Raw genomic sequence first — 21,909 nt, forward strand, 5'->3', positions numbered from 1 at the left:
CTCGTTCCCTCCACCTCTGACACATATATCCTCTTGGTCAATCTTTCCTCACTCATTTTCTCCATGTGCCCAAACCACTTCAAAACACCCTCTTCTGCTCTCTCAACCACGCTCTTTTTATTTCCACACATCTCTCTTACCCTTACGTTACTCACTCGATCAAACCACCTCACACCACACATTGTCCTCAAACATCTCATTTCCAGCACATCCATCCTCCTGCGCACAACTCTATCCATAGCCCACGCCTCACAACCATACAACATTGTTGGAACCACTATTCCTTCAAACATACCCATTTTTGCTTTCCGAGATAATGTTCTCGACTTCCACACATTCTTCAAGGCCCCTAGAATTTTCGCCCCCTCCCCCACCCTATGATCCACTTCCGCTTCCATGGTTCCATCCGCTGCCAGATCCACTCCCAGATATCTAAAACACTTCACTTCCTCCAGTTTTTCTCCATTCAAACTCACCTCCCAATTTACTTGACCCTCAACCCTACTGTACCTAATAACCTTGCTCTTATTCACATTTACTCTTAACTTTCTTCTTCCACACACTTTACCAAACTCAGTCACCAGCTTCTGCAGTTTCTCACATGAATCAGCCACCAGCGCTGTATCATCAGCGAACAACAACTGACTCACTTCCCAAGCTCTCTCATCCCCAACAGACTTCATACTTGCCCCTCTTTCCAAAACTCTTGCATTTACCTCCCTAACAACCCCATCCATAAACAAATTAAACAACCATGGAGACATCACACACCCCTGCCGCAAACCTTCATTCACTGAGAACCAATCACTTATATATATATATATATATATATATGGAAGGTATATATATATATATATATATATATATATATATATATAAGTGATTGGTTCTCAGTGAATGAAGGTTTGCGGCAGGGGTGTGTGATGTCTCCATGGTTGTTTAATTTGTTTATGGATGGGATTGATAGGGAGGTGAATGCAAGAGTTTTGGAAAGAGGGGCAAGAATGAAGTCTGTTGTGGATGAGAGAGCTTGGGAAGTGAGTCAGTTGTTGTTCGCTGATGATACAGCGCTGGTGGCTGATTCATGTGAGAAACTGCAGAAGCTGGTGACTGAGTTTGGTAAAGTGTGTGAAAGAAGAAAGTTAAGAGTAAATGTGAATAAGAGCAAGGTTATTAGGCACAGAAGGGTTGAGGGTCAAGTCAATTGGGAGGTAGGTTTGAATGGAGAAAAACTGGAGGAAGTAAAGTGTTTTAGATATCTGGGAGTGGATCTGGCAGCGGATGGAACCATGGAAGCGGAAGTGAATCATAGGGTGGGGGAGGGGGCGAAAATCCTGGGAGCCTTGAAGAATGTGTGGAAGTCGAGAACATTATCTCGGAAAGCAAAAATGGGTATGTTTGAAGGAATAGTGGTTCCAACAATGTTGTATGGTTGTGAGGCGTGGGCTATGGATAGAGTTGTGCCCAGGAGGGTGGATGTGCTGGAAATGAGATGTTTGAGGACAATGTGTGGTGTGAGGTGGTTTGATTGAGTAAGTAATGTAAGGGTAAGAGATATGTGTGGAAATAAAAAGAGCGTGGTTGAGAGAGCAGAAGAGGGTGTTTTGAAATGGTTCGGGCACATGGAGAGAATGAGTGAGGAAAGATTGACCAAGAGGATATATGTGTTGGAGGTGGAGGGAACGAGGAGAAGTGGGAGACCAAATTGGAGGTGGAAAGATGGAGTGAAAAAGATTTTGAGTGATCGGGGCCTGAACATGCAGGAGGGTGAAAGGCGGGCAAGGAATAGAGTGAATTGGATCGATGTGGTATACCGGGGTTGACGTGCTGTCAGTGGATTGAATCAGGGCATGTGAAGCGTCTGGGGTAAACCATGGAAAGTTGTGTTGGGCCTGGATGTGGAAAGGGAGCTGTGGTTTCGGGCATTATTGCGTGACAGCTGGAGACTGAGTGTGAACGAATTGGGCCTTTGTTGTCTTTTCCTAGTGCTACCTCGCACACATGAGGGGGGAGGGGGATGGTATTCCATGTGTGGCGAGGTGGTGATGGGAATGAATAGGGGCAGGCAGTGTGAATTGTGTGCATGGGTATATATGTATGTGTCTGTGTGTGTATATATATGTATACATTGAGATGTATAGGTATGTATATTTGCGTGTGTGGGCGTGTGTGTGTGTACATTGTGTATGGGGGTGGGTTGTGCCATTTCTTTCGTCTGTTTCCTTGCGCTACCTCGCAAATGCGGGAGACAGCGACAAAGCAAAATAAATAAATAATAAATAGATATAATATATATATATATATATACATACATATATATATATATATATATATATATATATATATATATATATATATATATATATATATATATATATATATATATTTTTTTTTTTTTTTTTTTTTTTTTTATACTTTGTCGCTGTCTCCCGCGTTTGCGAGGTAGCGCAAGGAAACAGACGAAAGAAATGGCCCAACCCCCCCCATACACATGTACATACACACGTCCACACACACAAATATACATACCTACACAGCTTTCCATGGTTTACCCCGGACGCTTCACATGCCTTGATTCAATCCACTGACAGCACGTCAACCCCTGTATACCACATCGCTCCAATTCACTCTATTCCTTGCCCTCCTTTCACCCTCCTGCATGTTCAGGCCCCGATCACACAAAATCTTTTTCACTCCATCTTTCCACCTCCAATTTGGTCTCCCTCTTCTCCTCGTTCCCTCCACCTCCGACACATATATCCTCTTGGTCAATCTTTCCTCACTCATTCTCTCCATGTGCCCAAACCATTTTAAAACACCCTCTTCTGCTCTCTCAACCACGCTCTTTTTATTTCCACACATCTCTCTTACCCTTACGTTACTTACTCGATCAAACCACCTCACACCACACATTATCCTCAAACATCTCATTTCCAGCACATCCATCCTCCTGCGCACAACTCTATCCATAGCCCACGCCTCGCAACCATACAACATTGTTGGAACTACTATTCCTTCAAACATACCCATTTTTGCTTTCCGGGATAATGTTCTCGACTTCCACACATTTTTCAAGGCTCCCAAAATTTTCGCCCCCTCCCCCACCCTATGATCCACTTCCGCTTCCATGGTTCCATCCGCTGACAGATCCACTCCCAGATATCTAAAACACTTCACTTCCTCCAGTTTTTCACCATACAAACTCACCTCCCAATTGACTTGACCCTCAACCCTACTGTACCTAATAACCTTGCTCTTATTCACATTTACTCTTAACTTTCTTCTTCCACACACTTTACCAAACTCAGTCACCAGCTTCTGCAGTTTCTCACATGAATCCGCCACCAGCGCTGTATCATCAGCGAACAACAACTGACTCACTTCCCAAGCTCTCTCATCCCCAACAGACTTCATACTTGCCCCTCTTTCCAAGACTCTTGCATTTACCTCCCTAACAACCCCATCCATAAACAAATTAAACAACCATGGAGACATCACACACCCCTGCCGCAAACCTACATTCACTGAGAACCAATCACTTTCCTCTCTTCCTACACGTACACATGCCTTACATCCTCGATAAAAACTTTTCACTGCTTCTAACAACTTGCCTCCTACACCATATATTCTTAATACCTTCCACAGAGCATCTCTATCAACTCTATCATATGCCTTCTCCAGATCCATAAATGCTACATACAAATCCATTTGCTTTTCTAAGTATTTCTCACATACATTCTTCAAAGCAAACACCTGATCCACACATCCTCTACCACTTCTGAAACCACACTGCTCTTCCCCAATCTGATGCTCTGTACATGCCTTCACCCTCTCAATCAATACCCTCCCATATAATTTACCAGGAATACTCAACAAACTTATACCTCTGTAATTTGAGCACTCACTCTTATCCCCTTTGCCTTTGTACAATGGCACTATGCACGCATTCCGCCAATCCTCAGGCACCTCACCATGAGTCATACATACATTAAATAACCTTACCAACCAGTCAACAATACAGTCACCCCCTTTTTTAATAAATTCCACAGCAATACCATCCAAACCTGCTGCCTTGCCGGCTTTCATCTTCCGCAAAGCTTTTACTACCTCTTCTCTGTTTACCAAATCATTTTCCCTAACCCTCTCACTTTGCACACCACCTCGACCCAAACACCCTATATCTGCCACTCTGTCATCAGACACATTCAACAAACCTTCAAAATACTCATTCCATCTCCTTCTCACATCACCACTACTTGTTATCACCTCCCCATTTACGCCCTTCACTGAAGTTCCCATTTGCTCCCTTGTCTTACGCACCCTATTTACCTCCTTCCAGAACATCTTTTTATTCTCCCTAAAATTTAATGATAGTCTCTCACCCCAACTCTCATTTGCCCTTTTTTTCACCTCTTGCACCTTTCTCTTGACCTCCTGTCTCTTTCTTTTATACTTCTCCCACTCAATTGCATTTTTTCCCTGCAAAAATCGTCCAAATGCCTCTCTCTTCTCTTTCACTAATACTCTTACTTCTTCATCCCACCACTCACTACCCTTTCTAAACAGCCCACCTCCCACTCTTCTCATGCCACAAGCATCTTTTGCGCAATCCATCACTGATTCCCTAAATACATCCCATTCCTCCCCCACTCCCCTTACTTCCATTGTTCTCACCTTTTTCCATTCTGTACACAGTCTCTCCTGATACTTCTTCACACAGGTCTCCTTCCCAAGCTCACTTACTCTCACCACCTTCTTCACCCCAACATTCACTCTTCTTTTCTGAAAACCCATACTAATCTTCACCTTAGCCTCCACAAGATAATGATCAGACATCCCTCCAGTTGCACCTCTCAGCACATTGACATCCAAAAGTCTCTCTTTCGCACGCCTGTCAATTAACACGTAATCCAATAATGCTCTCTGGCCATCTCTCCTACTTACATAAGTATACTTATGTATATCTCGCTTTTTAAACCAGGTATTCCCAATCATCAGTCCTTTTTCAGCACATAAATCTACAAGCTCTTCACCATTTCCATTTACAACACTGAACACCCCATGCATACCAATTATTCCCTCAACTGCCACATTACTCACCTTTGCATTCAAATCACCCATCACTATAACCCGGTCTCGTGCATCAAAACCGCTAACACACTCATTTAGCTGCTCCCAAAACACTTGCCTCTCATGATCTTTCTTCTCATGCCCAGGTGCATATGCACCAATAATCACCCACCTCTCTCCATCAACTTTCAATTTTACCCATATTAATCGAGAATTTACTTTCTTACATTCTATCACATACTCCCACAACTCCTGTATATATACATATACATACGCACATATACACACATATATATACATACATATGAAAAATGTAAGAAATAATTTAGAAAACTGAAACTTCTAGCTTGAAATGAAATGAAAAATGAATGTCACATAATGGTTCAACCTCTGGCTATGGAAGAGGGAAATGTATAATTTATTTACACAAATGTCAATAGTAGTTTTCATCAATTTAACCACTGTATCATACTGCCTGGTCCACTTCTCTTATCATGAAACAGGAATATTGGCTTATGATGTTTCTCAATTGTCTTCATTACACAAAGTACAACCATATCTTGGATGCCCTCCCATATAATCTCCTAGGAATACTCAACAAACTTATGCCTCTGTAGTTTGAACACTCACCTTTATCCCCTTTGCCTTTGTGCAATGGCACTATGCATGCATTCCACCAATCCTCACGCACTTCACCATGGTCCATACATACACTGAATATCCTTACCAACCAATCAACAACACAGTTACCCCCTTTTTTAATAAATTCTACTGCAATACCATCCAAACCTGCCGCCATGATGGATTTCATTTTCCGCAGTGCTTTCACCACCTCTTCTCTCTTAACCAAACCATTCTCCCTGACCCTCTCACTTCGCACACCACCTCGACCAAAACACCCTATCACCACTCTTATCATCAAACACATTCAACAAACTTTCAAAATACCCACTCCATTACTCCTGTTATCACTTCCCCACTTAACCCCTTCACTGATGTTCCCATTTGTTCTCGTCTTATGCACGTTATTAACCTCCTTCCAACACATATTTTATTCTTCCTAAAGTTTAATGATACTCTCTCACACCAACTCTCGTTTGCCCTCTTTTTCAACCCTTGCTGCTTTCCTTTATACCTCTCCCAGTCATTTGCACTCTTTTCTAGCAAGTATCGTCTAAACGCCTCTCTTTTCTCTTTCACTAACAACTTTGCTTCTTCATCCCACCACTCACTACCCTTTCTAATCTGCCTACCTCCCACCTTTCTCATGCAACATGCATCTTTTACACAAGCCATCACTGCTTCCCTAAATATATCCCATTCCTCACCCACTCCCCTCACAGTATATGGTCTCACCTTTTGCCATTCTACACTCAATCTCTTCCTCACAGAAGTCTCCTTTCCAGGTTCACTTACTCTCACCACTCTCTTCTTCTCAGCATTCTCTTCTTTTTAGAAAACCTCCTCAAATCTTCATCTCCACACGATAGTGATCAGACATCCCTCCAGCTGCCCGTCTCACCACATTAACATCCAAAAAGTCTCTTTTATACATCTATCAATCAATATGTAATCCAATAATGCCCTTTGACCATCTCTCCTACTCACATACGTATACTTACGTATCTTTTTAAACCAAGTATTTCCAATAACCAGTCTTTTTTCAGCACACAAAGCCACACTCTTCACCATTTCCATTCACAATACTGAATACCCCATGTACACCAATTATACCCTCAACTGCTACATTACTCACCTCTGCATTTAAATCACCCATTACTAAAACCCAGTCTCGTGCATCAAAGCTGCTGACACATTCACTCAGCTGCTCCCAAAAAACTTGCCTCTCATGTTCTTTCTTCTCATGACCAGGTGCATAGGCACCAATAATCACCCAATTCTCTCCATCCACTTTCAGTTTTACCCACATCAACCTAGAATTTACTTTCTTACACTCTATCACATACTCCCACAACTCCTGCTTCAGGATGATGATGAGGTGATGAGTGAGGAACAGATGACCAAGAGGGTATACAGGTCAGAAATAGAGCGAATAAGGAAAAGGGGGAACCCAAGGAGGAGATGGAATAATGGAGCAAAAGTTGTTCTGAAGGTTAAGGGCCTGAACATTCAGAAGGATGGAAGACATGTAAGGGAGAAGTGGTCAAAGAAAACATGGAATGGTCTGTGGGGCCTGATTGTGGATGGGAGATGAGGGGCTATGGGTTTGGTGCCTTATATGTATACATATGACTGCTAAAGAGTGGATGTGAATGAATGAGGCTATTATTTTACCTGTTCCTGGCATTACCATGCTGATGCAGGAAATGTGAATGTGCATTGAAAAATAAATCATACCTGTTTGCCATTTTCTACATTAGCAAGATAATACTAGGAGTAGACCAAGAAAAGGTCTAATACACTCACATCCACTCTTTAGCTGCCATGTGTATATAATAGTGTAACTGAGATCTCTCTTATAAGGGTAATCAGTTGCTTGTGTTGTCCTTGGAAAAAAAAGTAAAAAAATAAAATATGGAGGTGCTTTAACAGGATACAAGTGATGGATTAGTGGAGTAAAATGAATTAGGATGTGGTAAATGTGGATATCACAAAATTCAAAAGGTTGTATGACAGCTGAGAATGTTTAAAAGATGTGGTATAATAAGTGTAAACCTCCCTTCCCAAACAGTACATATAAGGTAATTACATGCATACATCCATATGTTACCTTTCTTCCATGGTATGGGAAGCTTGACAATGACAAATCTGAGGCACTAGATGCTCGGCGATTTTCTTTGTCAATTCTGCTTAGGCTTTTCCTTCCTGGTGTTGGTGGTCCAGGGCGAGAGTATGATGTCTGTTTGGAGGTTTACAAAAAAATATATTACACAAAGTAGTTGAAGTTATGGGAAATGAGAAAGTATTAAGTAAAAATAACTTCTGCTCCAGTTTCGAATACTGTTCAAAGAGCTCCACGTGAAACTACCCTCAGATCTTGCCCAGACTATCTTATTAGTGTAGACTGTCCTCCAAGTGTAGTTCTCCGTCTCTGTCTCTTGAACATTAATTTCAGCAATTTCATTCAGAAAGTAAAATGCAGAATCTAGGAAGTAATGAAAATATCTTAACCCTTTAACATTCACAAATGAAGATCACCACATAATCAACATCTACCATAAAAGGTCCTTGTATTGAGAATTCTAACCACAGATTCAATGCTTAGATCTAGATGAGAGAGAGAGAGAGAGAGAGAGAGAGAGAGAGAGAGAGAGAGAGAGAGAGAGAGAGAGAGAGAGAGAGAGATATCTTATGGGTGCTGAGTGCTTCCTCTAGATAATGCCTCTCAGTTACCAAAGTCATGATGAGGAGGGAAGTATGCAGTTGTCACTGTTACCACTTTTGCCAATTTCTGCTTATATGTAGACAGTATTGGTATACATGTTACAGATAAAGTCTGATAAAGTACATTATAAACTATTTTGGTTGTAAAGGAATAAAAGCAAAATGATAATCATTCAAAAGATAAATATCAATATATACAGGAAAGGGATAATGATGAGTGATGTAAATGTGAAAGTGAGTATTGTGGCAATTGATGGTATAATTGGGGAACATGGGATATTTACTGAGGTGAATAGGAAGGGAGAACAGTTTGTAGAGTTGTATGCTGAAAAAGAGTGACTGGGAATACCTGATTTGAAAAGAGGGACGTAAATAAGTGTGTGTGGGTAAATAGAGGGCATAACTGGATTACATACTAATTGATAGGAGTGCAGAAAATAAACTCTTGGATATGAGTGCATTGAAAGGGACAACTAGTTGAATGTCTGATCATTACCCAATGGAGGTATGGGTGAAGATTTGCATGGGTTTTTGGAAAAGAGGTCATGATTCGAGTGAGAAAACAGCGGTGAAAAAAAAAAATAAAGGGAGCTAGAAATAGAGACATGCGAAGAAATGACAAGTGACTGCATGTAAAATGGCAAAAGATGAGAATGAATGAAGCAGAGGAGTGAATGAGGAATGGGAGATATTTAAGGAAGCAATGTTAGCATGTGCAAGAGAAGTGGGTGGCTTGTGGAAGGTGGGAGGTGGACATAAGATAAAAGACAATGAGTGGTGGGATGACAAAGTTCCTAGTGAAATAGAAAAGAGAGGAGTAAGGATGGTATTTGTTGGTAAGGAATGCCTATCTTTTACATTTTGTCTCCAGCCCGCACTTCATATCCTAACAGCACAAATACCATCAAACATAGTCATCTTTACCCTTAAATACAATGACCTCCCTTTCCCGAGATTACTCAATGCACCCAAGATATTTACCTGCTCACCCACCCTATGATTCACATCAGCTCCCATAGTTCCATTCACTGCCATATCCACTCCCAGATGTCTAAAAAAATCAACTTTCTCTAAATTCTCTCCATCCAAACTCACACTACAAATAAAATGGCCTTCTGCACTACTAAACCTAATAACCTTACTTTTATTCACATTCACTCTGAACTTTCTCCTTTCACACACTTCCAAACTTAAATGCTAGATTCTGTAGTGCCCTTCTCAGGACCTCTCTTAAATGTCCATGCTTCTTGTAGATGCAGTGACCAAATTTGATAAGCTTATTCTAGTTTTGGCCATATGTAGGAAATGGATTACTTGCTATATATTTCCTTATCCATACACTTGAAAGCTACTCTAATATTTATCGGAGGACACCTATTGTAAGATCGAGTGAAAAAGATTTTGAGTGATCGGGGCCTGAACATGCAGGAGGGTGAAAGGCAGGCAAGGAATAGAGTGAATTGGATCGATGTGGTATACCGGGGTCGACGTGCTGTCAATGGATTGAATCAGGGCATGTGAAGTGTCTGGGGTAAACCATGGAAAGTTCTGTGGGGCCTGGATGTGGAAAGGGAGCTGTGGTTTCGGGCATTATTACATGACAGCTAGAGACTGAGTGTGAACGAATGGGGCCTTTGTTGTCTTTTCCTAGCACTACCTCGCACACATGAGGGGGGGAGGGGGATGTTATTCCATGTGTGGTGAGGTGGCGATGGGAATAAATAAAGGCAGACAGTATGAATTATGTACATGTGTATATATGTATATGTCTGTGTGTGTATATATATGTGTACATTGAGATGTATATGTATGTATATTTGCGTGTGTGGACGTGTATGTATATACATGTGTATGGGGGGTGGGTTGGACCATTTCTTTCGTCTGTTTCCTTGCGCTACCTCGCAAATGTGGGAGACAGCGACAAAACAAAATAAAAAAAAAAAAAACCTATTGTAAGTGCCTGTTTGTACTGTATGGGGGAAGTTTTACTCATGGGGCCTCATCTCTTGAATTCTCTCTATCATATATCATACAGCTTCTTAATTCTATAAGCTGTCTGCATTTACTGTATTTTCAGTCATTCTGTTCCATTCATGCACTACCCTTATATACTATTAAAGAACTCCTTTACAATTTTTTCCTTTTTCAGAAGATTCTTGGTTAATTTCATATCATGTCTTCTGATTGTCTTGTCCCTACATCTTTTGAAGATTTGATTGCTGGCTGCATCATAAGTTTGGTTTAAAAACTATAGAGGTTGTGATCATGTTAACTGTCATTCTTCTCTCTTCCTTGGTGGACAAATTTAATGCTTCTAGCAGTTTCCTTTAGCTCAGCTCTTTTAATTATGGTATATTCTTTGTTGTCTTCCCCAGGTCCTTCTCTGTTAGATCTTTGTTCTTTAGGGCAGGTGACCAAACCCAAGAAGGAAGTTCTAGTTTTGACCTTATCTAGGATATGAAGGAGGTAAATACGTCATCCATATACTTGACAGCTTCTCTAAAATATGCCAGAAAATACTTTTGAACTTATTATTCAGTCTCTCATATATCCTACATCATCCTATACAATTCTTCCCTTTGAATCCTTTAGCATAAATTGCTCTTTAACTAACAATTTATTCCAGATGAATGTATGGAAAAGTTTTGGATGTTGTCTTGCCTTGTCCAAAACATTCTTTTCAAGTTCCTTTGTTCCTCTTTTCTTATCTTTCTAAACTCATCCCTTGCCCTCTTATACCTTCCAAATGCTGGCAGGCTGGAGTTCTGCATATATCTTCATTATTGCAGATCTCTAACATTCTTTCCTTTTTGACATCTTTTATTAAATCATTCCTTCGTTTTTCTTAATGTTCCCTCTGCACTTGAGGTTAAAGATACCCATGTTCATAGTCTTTCATTGTAAATCTCACAGACTCTTACCACAGTGCTCTGCTTCTTGGCTACATCACTCCACTTTACAGTCAATATTACCACAAAAAATGTTATGGTTTGTATATTTTCACAATTATAGCTCCATCTTAGGTCTTATTTCTCTGCTCCACTTTTAACATTCTCATTTATCACATCGTCAAACTTAAGCCTTACATCATCACTTTTTCTAACTGAGGCATCATATTTAATATTCTCAGCATATAATATTATTTATCAATGACTGTGTATCAATCTCTCACTTCATACTGTGCCTACTGCCATGTTTGTATAAGAAATTGTTCTGAATATACTTTTATAACTTTTGCCTCCTTCACTACCTTTCACCATAATAACCAAAATTTTTCCAGTATATCTCTTTATAATTGAAATCCCCAATAATCAGTATTTCACCATCTTTGAGAAGTGTGCATGTTTTACTGCTTAATGTACCATCCTCAATGTTCTTTCACTATTATCGTATATTTGTTCTGGATTGATTAATTCTTTGCAGGATTAAATAATATTAACACCATTGTGCATCTCCTCACATTATATATTGTCTGAATGGGCCATCTTTCACTATTTCTTGAAAGTTAGAGCTATCAATTATTAAGAGGGCCAATGATGCCCCTCCTTTGCCATCTCTTTCCCTCCTTACTATCAAGTACCCCTCTAAGTGGAACAAGGTGAGATCTTACCCCTTTAGTAAGCTTAGTTTCTATGACTTCAACAATATCACATTCATGAATTCAAGTTCTTTACCATTAACTATTAATCCATCAACATATGAATGCATTACTTTCATTCTGATATTACCATCTCCTAACACTACAGCCCTCTGTGCTGGGCTGATGGGTCTATATCCTTTTGTGTAATTACCTATTTGTAAAGCATGTTAAGGGAGTTTAAACTTGTGGAGGCCCTATCTGAACGGTCTCTGTAATACAACTTAAATTTGCGTAGGCTGTCTGCATTAACCAAGTTCCTAGTCATTCTGTTCCATTCATAAACCACTCTTACACTATAAAACTACTTCTTAAAAAGTTTCTTGCTTAGTTTCATCTTATGTCTGGTTGCTCTATCTCTACATCTCTCAAATAATTGTTCTTTGTCCATGTAATCATTCTACTTCAAAACTTAACAAGTTGTGATCAGGTTACCCCCTCACTCTTCACTCTCTTGAGGTGAGCAAATTGAAAGCCCTTTGCCCTTGTAACTCATCTCTCTTAATTCTGGTACCATCCTTGTTGCCTTGTTTTGAACCTTTTCCATCAAAGTTAGAATCATATTCCGGTTTTCGCCTATGTAGGTGTGTGCATGTAATTACCTATCTGTACTGTACAGGGAAGTTGTTTTACACTCATGGAGCCCCATCTCTTGAACATTCTCTACTGTCATACAACGTCTTAAATTTACATTTCCTGTATGCATTAACCATGTCCTCATTCATTTTATTCCAGTTATCCATCACTCTTATACCGTAGAAGTACTTCTTTATATCTTTTTTGATAAGTTTCTTGCTTAATTTCATACTATGTCCTTTGGTTGCAATATCCCTACATCCCTCAAAGAACTGTTCAATGTCCACATCATCGATCTGTTTAAAAACTTAAAGGATGTGATCTGGTCAACCCTCACTCTTCTTTCTTCTAAGGTGGGCAAATTTAAAGCCTTTAGTCTTTCCCAGTAAGTAAGCTCTCTTAATTCTGATACTGCCTTTGTTGCTTTGCTCGGAAGGTTCTCTATTATCTCGTGTTATCTGAGTGAGGTGATCAAACTTGAGAAGCATATTCTCGAATTGGCCCTATATGTCATAAGAACAGCTTGCTAAATATTACTTTAACCACATAACAGGACACTTTTTAGAGACTAAGTATGAATGAATGTGGTTTTTTTTGTCTGTTTTCCTGGTGCTACCCTTCTGAAGCAGGGGTGGTGATGCTGTTTCCTGTGGGGCAGGTTCGTGCCAGGAATGGATTAAAGGCAAGCATGCATATGTATGTATATGTGCATGTATTGGCATTTATGTATTTTTTATATTTATTTATTTTGCTTTGTCGCTGTCTCCCGCATTAGCGAGGTAGTGCAAGGAAACAGACGAAAGAAATGGCCCAACCCACCCCATACACATGTATATACATACACGTCCACACACGCAAACATACATAACTATACATTTATGTATATATGTGTGTATATGAGTGGATAGGCTGTTCTTCGTCTGTTTCCAGGCGCTACCTCACTGATGTGGAAAACGGCAATCAAGTATAATAATGACAATATATGTATGTATAAGAGTGGATGTGCTGCTCTTCGTCTGTTTCCTGGTACTACCTTGCTGATGCCGGAAATGGCCATCAAGTATAATAATATCAAAAACTTGAACACTATTCTGATATCTGCCAAATGAAAGTTTATTTCCTTTACTGCTCTCTTAATGTGGGACTCTGGTGATACATAAAGGAAAATGCAGATTCCCACATCCTTCTGACACACAGAATCTTGAAGTTATTTCCTTTCAGATAATGATCATACTTAAGCCCTCTTTTGCTTTGTCCCATCCTCATTACTTCACATTTGCTTGGTTTGAATTTCATTAACCATGTATCAAATCAACTTTGAAATCTGTTGAGGTCCTTCAGTAAGCTAATGCAACCTTCCTCATTTTTCACTTCCCTTATGACTTTTGCATCATCTGCAAAAACATTCAAGCATCAACCCCTTTAAACAAGTCATTCATACACATCAAAAAGGATTATGATTCCAAAAGAGAACCCTAGGGCAATCCACTTGTGACCTTCACTCATTTGGACAAGGCTTCTCTGCCCTGTGTCCTTTATGCCCCTTTGCCAAGATAATCATCTATCCTTATTTGTGTCTGATATTCCAGCTTCTTAATTGGCATCCTATACAGTATGACACTATCAAATGATTTTTGGCAGTCAAGATATAAACAGTCTACCAAGCCATGGGAAACAGAAGAAGGAGTCACGCTGGGAGTGCTCATCCTCCTCGAAGGCTCAGATTGGGGTGTCTAAATGTGTGTGGATGTAACCAAGATGTGAAAAAAGGAGAGATAGGTAGTATGTTTGAGGAAAGGAACCTGGATGTTTTGGCTCTGAGTGAAACGAAGCTCAAGGGTAAAGGGGAAGAGTGGTTTGGGAATGTCTTGGGAGTAAAGTCAGGGGTTAGTGAGAGGACAAGAGCAAGGGAAGGAGTAGCAGTACTCCTGAAACAGGAGTTGTGGAAGTATGTGATAGAATGTAAGAAAGTAAATTCTCGATTAATATGGGTAAAACTGAAAGTTGATGGAGATGGGTGATTATTGGTGCACATGCACCTGGGCATGAGAAGAAAGATCATGAGAGGCAAGTGTTTTGGGAGCAGCTGAATGAGTGTGTTAGTGGTTTTGATGCACGAGACCGGGTTATAGTGTTGGGTGATTTGAATGCAAAGGTGAGTAATGTGGCAGTTGAGGGAATAATTGGTATACATGGGGTGTTCAGTGTTGTAAATGGAAATGGTGAAGAGCTTGTAGATTTATGTGCTGAAAAAGGACTGATGATTGGGAATACCTGGTTTAAAAAGCGAGAAATACATAAGTATACTTATGTAAGTAGGAGAGATGGCCAGAGAGCGTTATTGGATTATGTGTTAATTGACAGGCACGCGAAAGAGAGACTTTTGGATGTTAATGTGCTGAGAGGTGCAACTGGAGGGATGTCTGATCATTATCTTGTGGAGGGTAAGGTGAAGATTTGTATGGGTTTCCAGAAAAGAAGAGTGAATGTTGGGGTGAAGAGGGTGGTGAGAGTAAGTGAGCTTGGGAAGGAGACTTGTGTGAGGAAGTACCAGGAGAGACTGAGTACAGAATGGAAAAAGGTGAGAACAATGGAAGTAAGGGGAGTGGGGGAGGAATGGGATGTATTTAGGGAATCAGTGATGGATTGCGCAAAAGATGCTTGTGGCATGAGAAGAGTGGGAGGTGGGTTGATTAGAAAGGGTAGTGAGTGGTGGGATGAAGAAGTAAGAGTATTAGTGAAAGAGAAGAGAGAGGCATTTGGACGATTTTTGCAGGGAAAAAATGAAATTGAGTGGGAGACGTATAAAAGAAAGAGACAGGAGGTCAAGAGAAAGGTGCAAGAGGTGAAAAAAAGGGCAAATGAGAGTTGGGGTGAGAGAGTATCATTAAATTTTAGGGAGAATAAAAAGATGTTCTGGAAGGAGGTAAATAAAGTGCGTAAGACAAGGGAGCATATGGGAACTTCAGTGAAGGGCGCAAATGGGGAGGTGATAACAAGTAGTGGTGATGTGAGAAGGAGATGGAGTGAGTATTTTGAAGGTTTGTTGAATGTGTTTGATGATAGAGTGGCAGATATAGGGTGTTTTGGTCGAGGTGGTGTGCAAAGTGCGAGGGTTAGGGAAAATGATTTGGTAAACAGAGAAGAGGTAGTAAAAGCTTTGCGGAAGATGAAAGCCGGCACGGCAGCAGGTTTGGATGGTATTGCAGTGGAATTTATTAAAAAAGGGGGTGACTGTATTGTTGACTGGTTGGTAAGGTTATTTAATGTATGTATGACTCATGGTGAGGTGCCTGAGGATTGGCGGAATGCGTGCATAGTGCCATTGTATAAAGGCAAAGGGGATAAGAGTGAGTGCTCAAATTACAGAGGTATAAGTTTTTTTTTTTTTTTTTTTTTTTTTTTTTTTTTTTTTTTTCCAAAAGAAGGAACAGAGAATTCGGCCAGGTGAGGGTATTCCCTCAAAGGCCCAGTCCTCTGTTCTTAACGCTACCTCGCTAATGCGGGAAATGGCGAATAGTTTGAAAGAAAGAAAGAAAGAAGTTTGTTGAGTATTCCTGGCAAATTGTATGGGAGGGTATTGATTGAGAGGGTGAAGGCATGTACAGAGCATCAGATTGGGGAAGAGCAGTGTGGTTTCAGAAGTGGTAGAGGATGTGTGGATCAGGTGTTTGCTTTGAAGAATGTGAGAAATACTTAGAAAAGCAAATGGATTTGTATGTAGCATTTATGGATCTGGAGAAGGCATATGATAGAGTTGATAGAGATGCTCTGTGGAAGGTATTAAGAATATGTGGTGTGGGAGGCAAGTTGTTAGAAGCAGTGAAAAGTTTTTATCGAGGATGTAAGGCATGTGTACGTGTAGGAAGAGAGGAAAGTGATTGGTTCTCAGTGAATGTAGGTTTGCGGCAGGGGTGTGTGATGTCTCCATGGTTGTTTAATTTGTTTATGGATGGGGTTGTTAGGGAGGTGAATGCAAGAGTTGTGGAAAGAGGGGCAAGGATGAAGTCTGTTGGGGATGAGAGAGCTTGGGAAGTGAGTCAGTTGTTGTTCGCTGATGATACAGCGCTGGTGGCTGATTCATGTGAGAAACTGCAGAAGCTGGTGACTGAGTTTGGTAAAGTGTGTGAAAGAAGAAAGTTAAGAGTAAATGTGAATAAGAGCAAGGTTATTAGGTACAGTAGGGTTGAGGGTCAAGTCAATTGGGAGGTGAGTTTGAATGGAGAAAAACTGGAGGAAGTGAAGTGTTTTAGATATCTGGGAGTGGATCTGGCAGCGGATGGAAACATGGAAGCGGAAGTGGGTCATAGGGTGGGGGAGGGGGCGAAAATTCTGGGAGCCTTGAAGAATGTGTGGAAGTCGAGAACATTATCTCGGAAAGCAAAAATGGGTATGTTTGAAGGAATAGTGGTTCCAACAATGTTGTATGGTTGCGAGGTGTGGACTATGGATAGAGTTGTGCGCAGGAGGATGGATGTGCTGGAAATGAGATGTTTGAGGACAATGTGTGGTGTGAGGTGGTTTGATCGAGTAAGTAGCGTAAGGGTAAGAGAGATGTGTGGAAATAAAAAGAGCGTGGTTGAGAGAGCAGAAGAGGGTGTTTTGAAATGGTTTGGTCACATGGAGAGAATGAGTGAGGAAAGATTGACCAAGAGGATATATGTGTCGGAGGTGGAGGGAACGAGGAGAAGAGGGAGACCAAATTGGAGGTGGAAAGATGGAGTGAAAAAGATTTTGTGTGATCGGGGCCTGAACATGCAGGAGGGTGAAAGGAGGGCAAAGAATAGAGTGAATTGGAGCGATGTGGTATACCGGGGTTGACGTGCTGTCAGTGGATTGAATCAAGGCATGTGAAGCATCTGGGGTAAACCATGGAAAGCTGTGTAGGTATGTATATTTGCGTGTGTGGACGTATGTATATACATGTGTATGGGGGTGGGTTGGGCCATTTCTTTCGTCTGTTTCCTTGCGCTACCTCGCAAACGCGGGAGACAGCGAGAAAAAAAAAAAAAAAAAAAAAAAAAAAAAAACAACCAAGCCATCCCTTTTATCTAAGACAAAGTTCATGTTCTCATAGATTTTCAAGAGGTTCATTACATGAGTTCCTTTCCCTAAAACCATGTTGCCTCTCATTTCAGTAATTTCTCTTTCATAGGAAGTTTTATTTACTCTCTGATTAAGTTTTCTAGTACCTTACAGATCACACTTGTCAAGGAGATTGGTCTGAAGTTCAGCATCTCTTCCTAGTCTACTTTCTTATAAATGGTATGATGTTTGCCCTTTTCCACTCCCTTGATGCTCTGCCTTTCTCCAGCGACATCTTGAGCAGTATTTCAAGAGGTCTATCTAGTGTACTTGCCCACATCTTCAGCACATAAAGCGAGCTTAGTATGAGACATGATCTTTTAGTATTTTGTTAGTATCTTTTTCTTGACATCTCAGCATTTTTTAAGCCTCCTTCCCATTCCACGTCACTAGTGATGGGACTGAATTGTCTTCCTCATACATCTTTCCATCCCACTGAATCCCTTAATCTAATTAGCTGCTCATGAACTGACAATCTACTTCTGATAGATTTATTGGAGTTTAAGATTTTCACCTTCCTTATCCACACTGTTCTTTTCAAAATTTCTGTTCCTATTTTCTTATCCTGTTATACTCATTCCTTGCTCTCTTATACTGTTCATGAGCGGACTGGCTGGCGTATCGCCTATAACTTCAACAAGACACATCTTTTTAATGAATTCTTTGATTAAACCTTCTTCCCTCTTTTTAAACCTTCCCTATGTATTTGAAGCTAGAGTTACACATCTTTACTCCTTCACTGTAAATTTCACAGAACCTTTCATTACAATACCCTGGCTCCTGGATACTGAACTTCATATCCCATCTACATTACCATGGACATGGTTAAGTTCTGTGTAGATTCCATGATTATATCTCTTCCTCAAGTCCTATCTCATCTCTGCTCATTTAACTTCCTTTGTCACATAGTCAAACTTAAGCTTTACATGATCACTTTTTCGGTGATGAAAATAATATATCTTATTTCAATATCCATGCTAGTCTATGTAATTATAAGATCTAGTTATAAGGGTGCATCAGTCCCTCTCATCTTAGTGTGGTCACTGACTTGCTGGTATAGGAAGCTTTCTTGTACACACTCTGGGAACTTATGCCCCCATGAGAATCAAAATCCCATCAGTCAATCTTCTTATAACTGAAATCCTCCACTATCAATACTCTATCTTCTCTGATAAATGTGTGTGTGTGTGTGTGTGTGTGTGTGTGTAATTACCTATTTGCACTGTATGGGGAAGGAATTTTACACCCATGGGGTTCTGTTTCTTGGAACATTTTGTGCCATAATACAAGATCTTAAATTTTTGTATGCTGTCTGCATTAACCATGTCCTCAATAATTTCATTCCAGTCATCCACCCCTCTTATACTATAAAGGTACTTCTTTACGTCTTTTTTTAAGTTTCGTGCTTAATTTCATGTTATGTCCTCTTGCTGCTCTATCCCTGAATCTCTCGAAGAACAGCTCACTGTCCTCATCATTGATTTGGCTTAAAAACTTAACAGGTGTTCAGGTCACCTCTCAGTCTCTTCCAATTAGGCAAATTTAAAGCCTGCAGCCTTTCCCTGTAACTTACCTCTCAGCTCTTGTACCATCTTTGCTGCCCTCCTCTTGACCTGTATGATTACTATTTCTCCCTCTCTATCTATCTATCAATCTCTATATCTCTGACATCTGTTCTGACTGGAACTCCCTCAAGGTGGCGACCATAGCAACAGGCTCTCCTTTACTAGTAGACTCCTGTGTCTTTTCTTAGCCTTTACACCCTACCCTTGACAGGCCACTGACAGAGGGCAACTCTAGCACAGTGTCCCACCTAATGTTCCTAATGAGTACTACTTAATGTGTCTACGTAATGCTCCTATCTACTACTTGTACCTAATGCTCCAGCCTAAATGTTCCAACCTACTACTTTTATCTACTGCTCCTACCATTTTGCCAAAAGGCAAGGTTAGTGATAGTTATCACTGCAGGAAAATCTATAGATATGAAGAATGAGCTGTGTAAGTTGTGTTGTCAAGAGTTATGTGTAACAAGAAGAGATTGTATGTTTGTGGACAGAATGCCAGTAGTCCATGCATGTGTTTGTGTGCAATTAATGTTTAAATATTATGAACTTTGACTTTCCACTTATGAGGCCTGTCCTTTATCCCTATGCATATCCCATTTGTCTGGAAGCACAAAAAAGTGGTTGTGTGCCCAATGAAAGGACAAATGTAGTCATATTTTCATTTATATTTTATTTTTTTCTACCCGTTTGTTGTTTTGCGCATAAGCAAGCTTGCACCAGGAACATACGAGGAAAAGGCCTCATTCAGAAAATTGATTAACCCCTTCCCTCACTATCTTGAGTTTACTTGAGCTTAGCTTTTTGTGTATATAATTATCATCCTGAGTTAACTTGGTCACTTATATTCTGAAAATTATCCCAGAATAACGATTTGTATGTAGCATTTATGGATCTGGAGAAGGCATATGATAGAGTTGATAGAGATGCTCTGTGGAAGGTATTAAGAATATGTGGTGTGGGAGGCAAGTTGTTAGAAGCAGTGAAAAGTTTTTATCGAGGATGTAAGGCATGTGTACGTGTAGGAAGAGAGGAAAGTGATTGGTTCTCAGTGAATGTAGGTTTGCGGCAGGGGTGTGTGATGTCTCCATGGTTGTTTAATTTGTTTATGGATGGGGTTGTTAGGGAGGTGAATGCAAGAGTTGTGGAAAGAGGGGCAAGGATGAAGTCTGTTGGGGATGAGAGAGCTTGGGAAGTGAGTCAGTTGTTGTTCGCTGATGATACAGCGCTGGTGGCTGATTCATGTGAGAAACTGCAGAAGCTGGTGACTGAGTTTGGTAAAGTGTGTGAAAGAAGAAAGTTAAGAGTAAATGTGAATAAGAGCAAGGTTATTAGGTACAGTAGGGTTGAGGGTCAAGTCAATTGGGAGGTGAGTTTGAATGGAGAAAAACTGGAGGAAGTGAAGTGTTTTAGATATCTGGGAGTGGATCTGGCAGCGGATGGAAACATGGAAGCGGAAGTGGGTCATAGGGTGGGGGAGGGGGCGAAAATTCTGGGAGCCTTGAAGAATGTGTGGAAGTCGAGAACATTATCTCGGAAAGCAAAAATGGGTATGTTTGAAGGAATAGTGGTTCCAACAATGTTGTATGGTTGCGAGGTGTGGACTATGGATAGAGTTGTGCGCAGGAGGATGGATGTGCTGGAAATGAGATGTTTGAGGACAATGTGTGGTGTGAGGTGGTTTGATCGAGTAAGTAGCGTAAGGGTAAGAGAGATGTGTGGAAATAAAAAGAGCGTGGTTGAGAGAGCAGAAGAGGGTGTTTTGAAATGGTTTGGTCACATGGAGAGAATGAGTGAGGAAAGATTGACCAAGAGGATATATGTGTCGGAGGTGGAGGGAACGAGGAGAAGAGGGAGACCAAATTGGAGGTGGAAAGATGGAGTGAAAAAGATTTTGTGTGATCGGGGCCTGAACATGCAGGAGGGTGAAAGGAGGGCAAAGAATAGAGTGAATTGGAGCGATGTGGTATACCGGGGTTGACGTGCTGTCAGTGGATTGAATCAAGGCATGTGAAGCATCTGGGGTAAACCATGGAAAGCTGTGTAGGTATGTATATTTGCGTGTGTGGACGTATGTATATACATGTGTATGGGGGTGGGTTGGGCCATTTCTTTCGTCTGTTTCCTTGCGCTACCTCGCAAACGCGGGAGACAGCGAGAAAAAAAAAAAAAAAAAAAAAAAAAAAAAACAACCAAGCCATCCCTTTTATCTAAGACAAAGTTCATGTTCTCATAGATTTTCAAGAGGTTCATTACATGAGTTCCTTTCCCTAAAACCATGTTGCCTCTCATTTCAGTAATTTCTCTTTCATAGGAAGTTTTATTTACTCTCTGATTAAGTTTTCTAGTACCTTACAGATCACACTTGTCAAGGAGATTGGTCTGAAGTTCAGCATCTCTTCCTAGTCTACTTTCTTATAAATGGTATGATGTTTGCCCTTTTCCACTCCCTTGATGCTCTGCCTTTCTCCAGCGACATCTTGAGCAGTATTTCAAGAGGTCTATCTAGTGTACTTGCCCACATCTTCAGCACATAAAGCGAGCTTAGTATGAGACATGATCTTTTAGTATTTTGTTAGTATCTTTTTCTTGACATCTCAGCATTTTTTAAGCCTCCTTCCCATTCCACGTC

General features: G+C 40.6%; 1 protein-coding gene across 1 annotated transcript in view; it reads right to left on the reverse strand.

The window, feature by feature from the left end:
- The window catches only part of LOC139765206 (uncharacterized), a 236,453-nt gene that overhangs the window by 40,083 nt on the left and 174,461 nt on the right, over positions 1–21,909 (reverse strand). Inside the window, 1 exon segment of the mRNA XM_071692509.1 lies at positions 7,802–7,930. Coding sequence (XP_071548610.1) covers positions 7,802–7,930 — 129 coding nt within the window.

Source organism: Panulirus ornatus, chromosome 53 (assembly GCF_036320965.1).
Source record: "Panulirus ornatus isolate Po-2019 chromosome 53, ASM3632096v1, whole genome shotgun sequence".
In the NCBI taxonomy this organism is placed as follows: domain Eukaryota; kingdom Metazoa; phylum Arthropoda; class Malacostraca; order Decapoda; family Palinuridae; genus Panulirus; species Panulirus ornatus.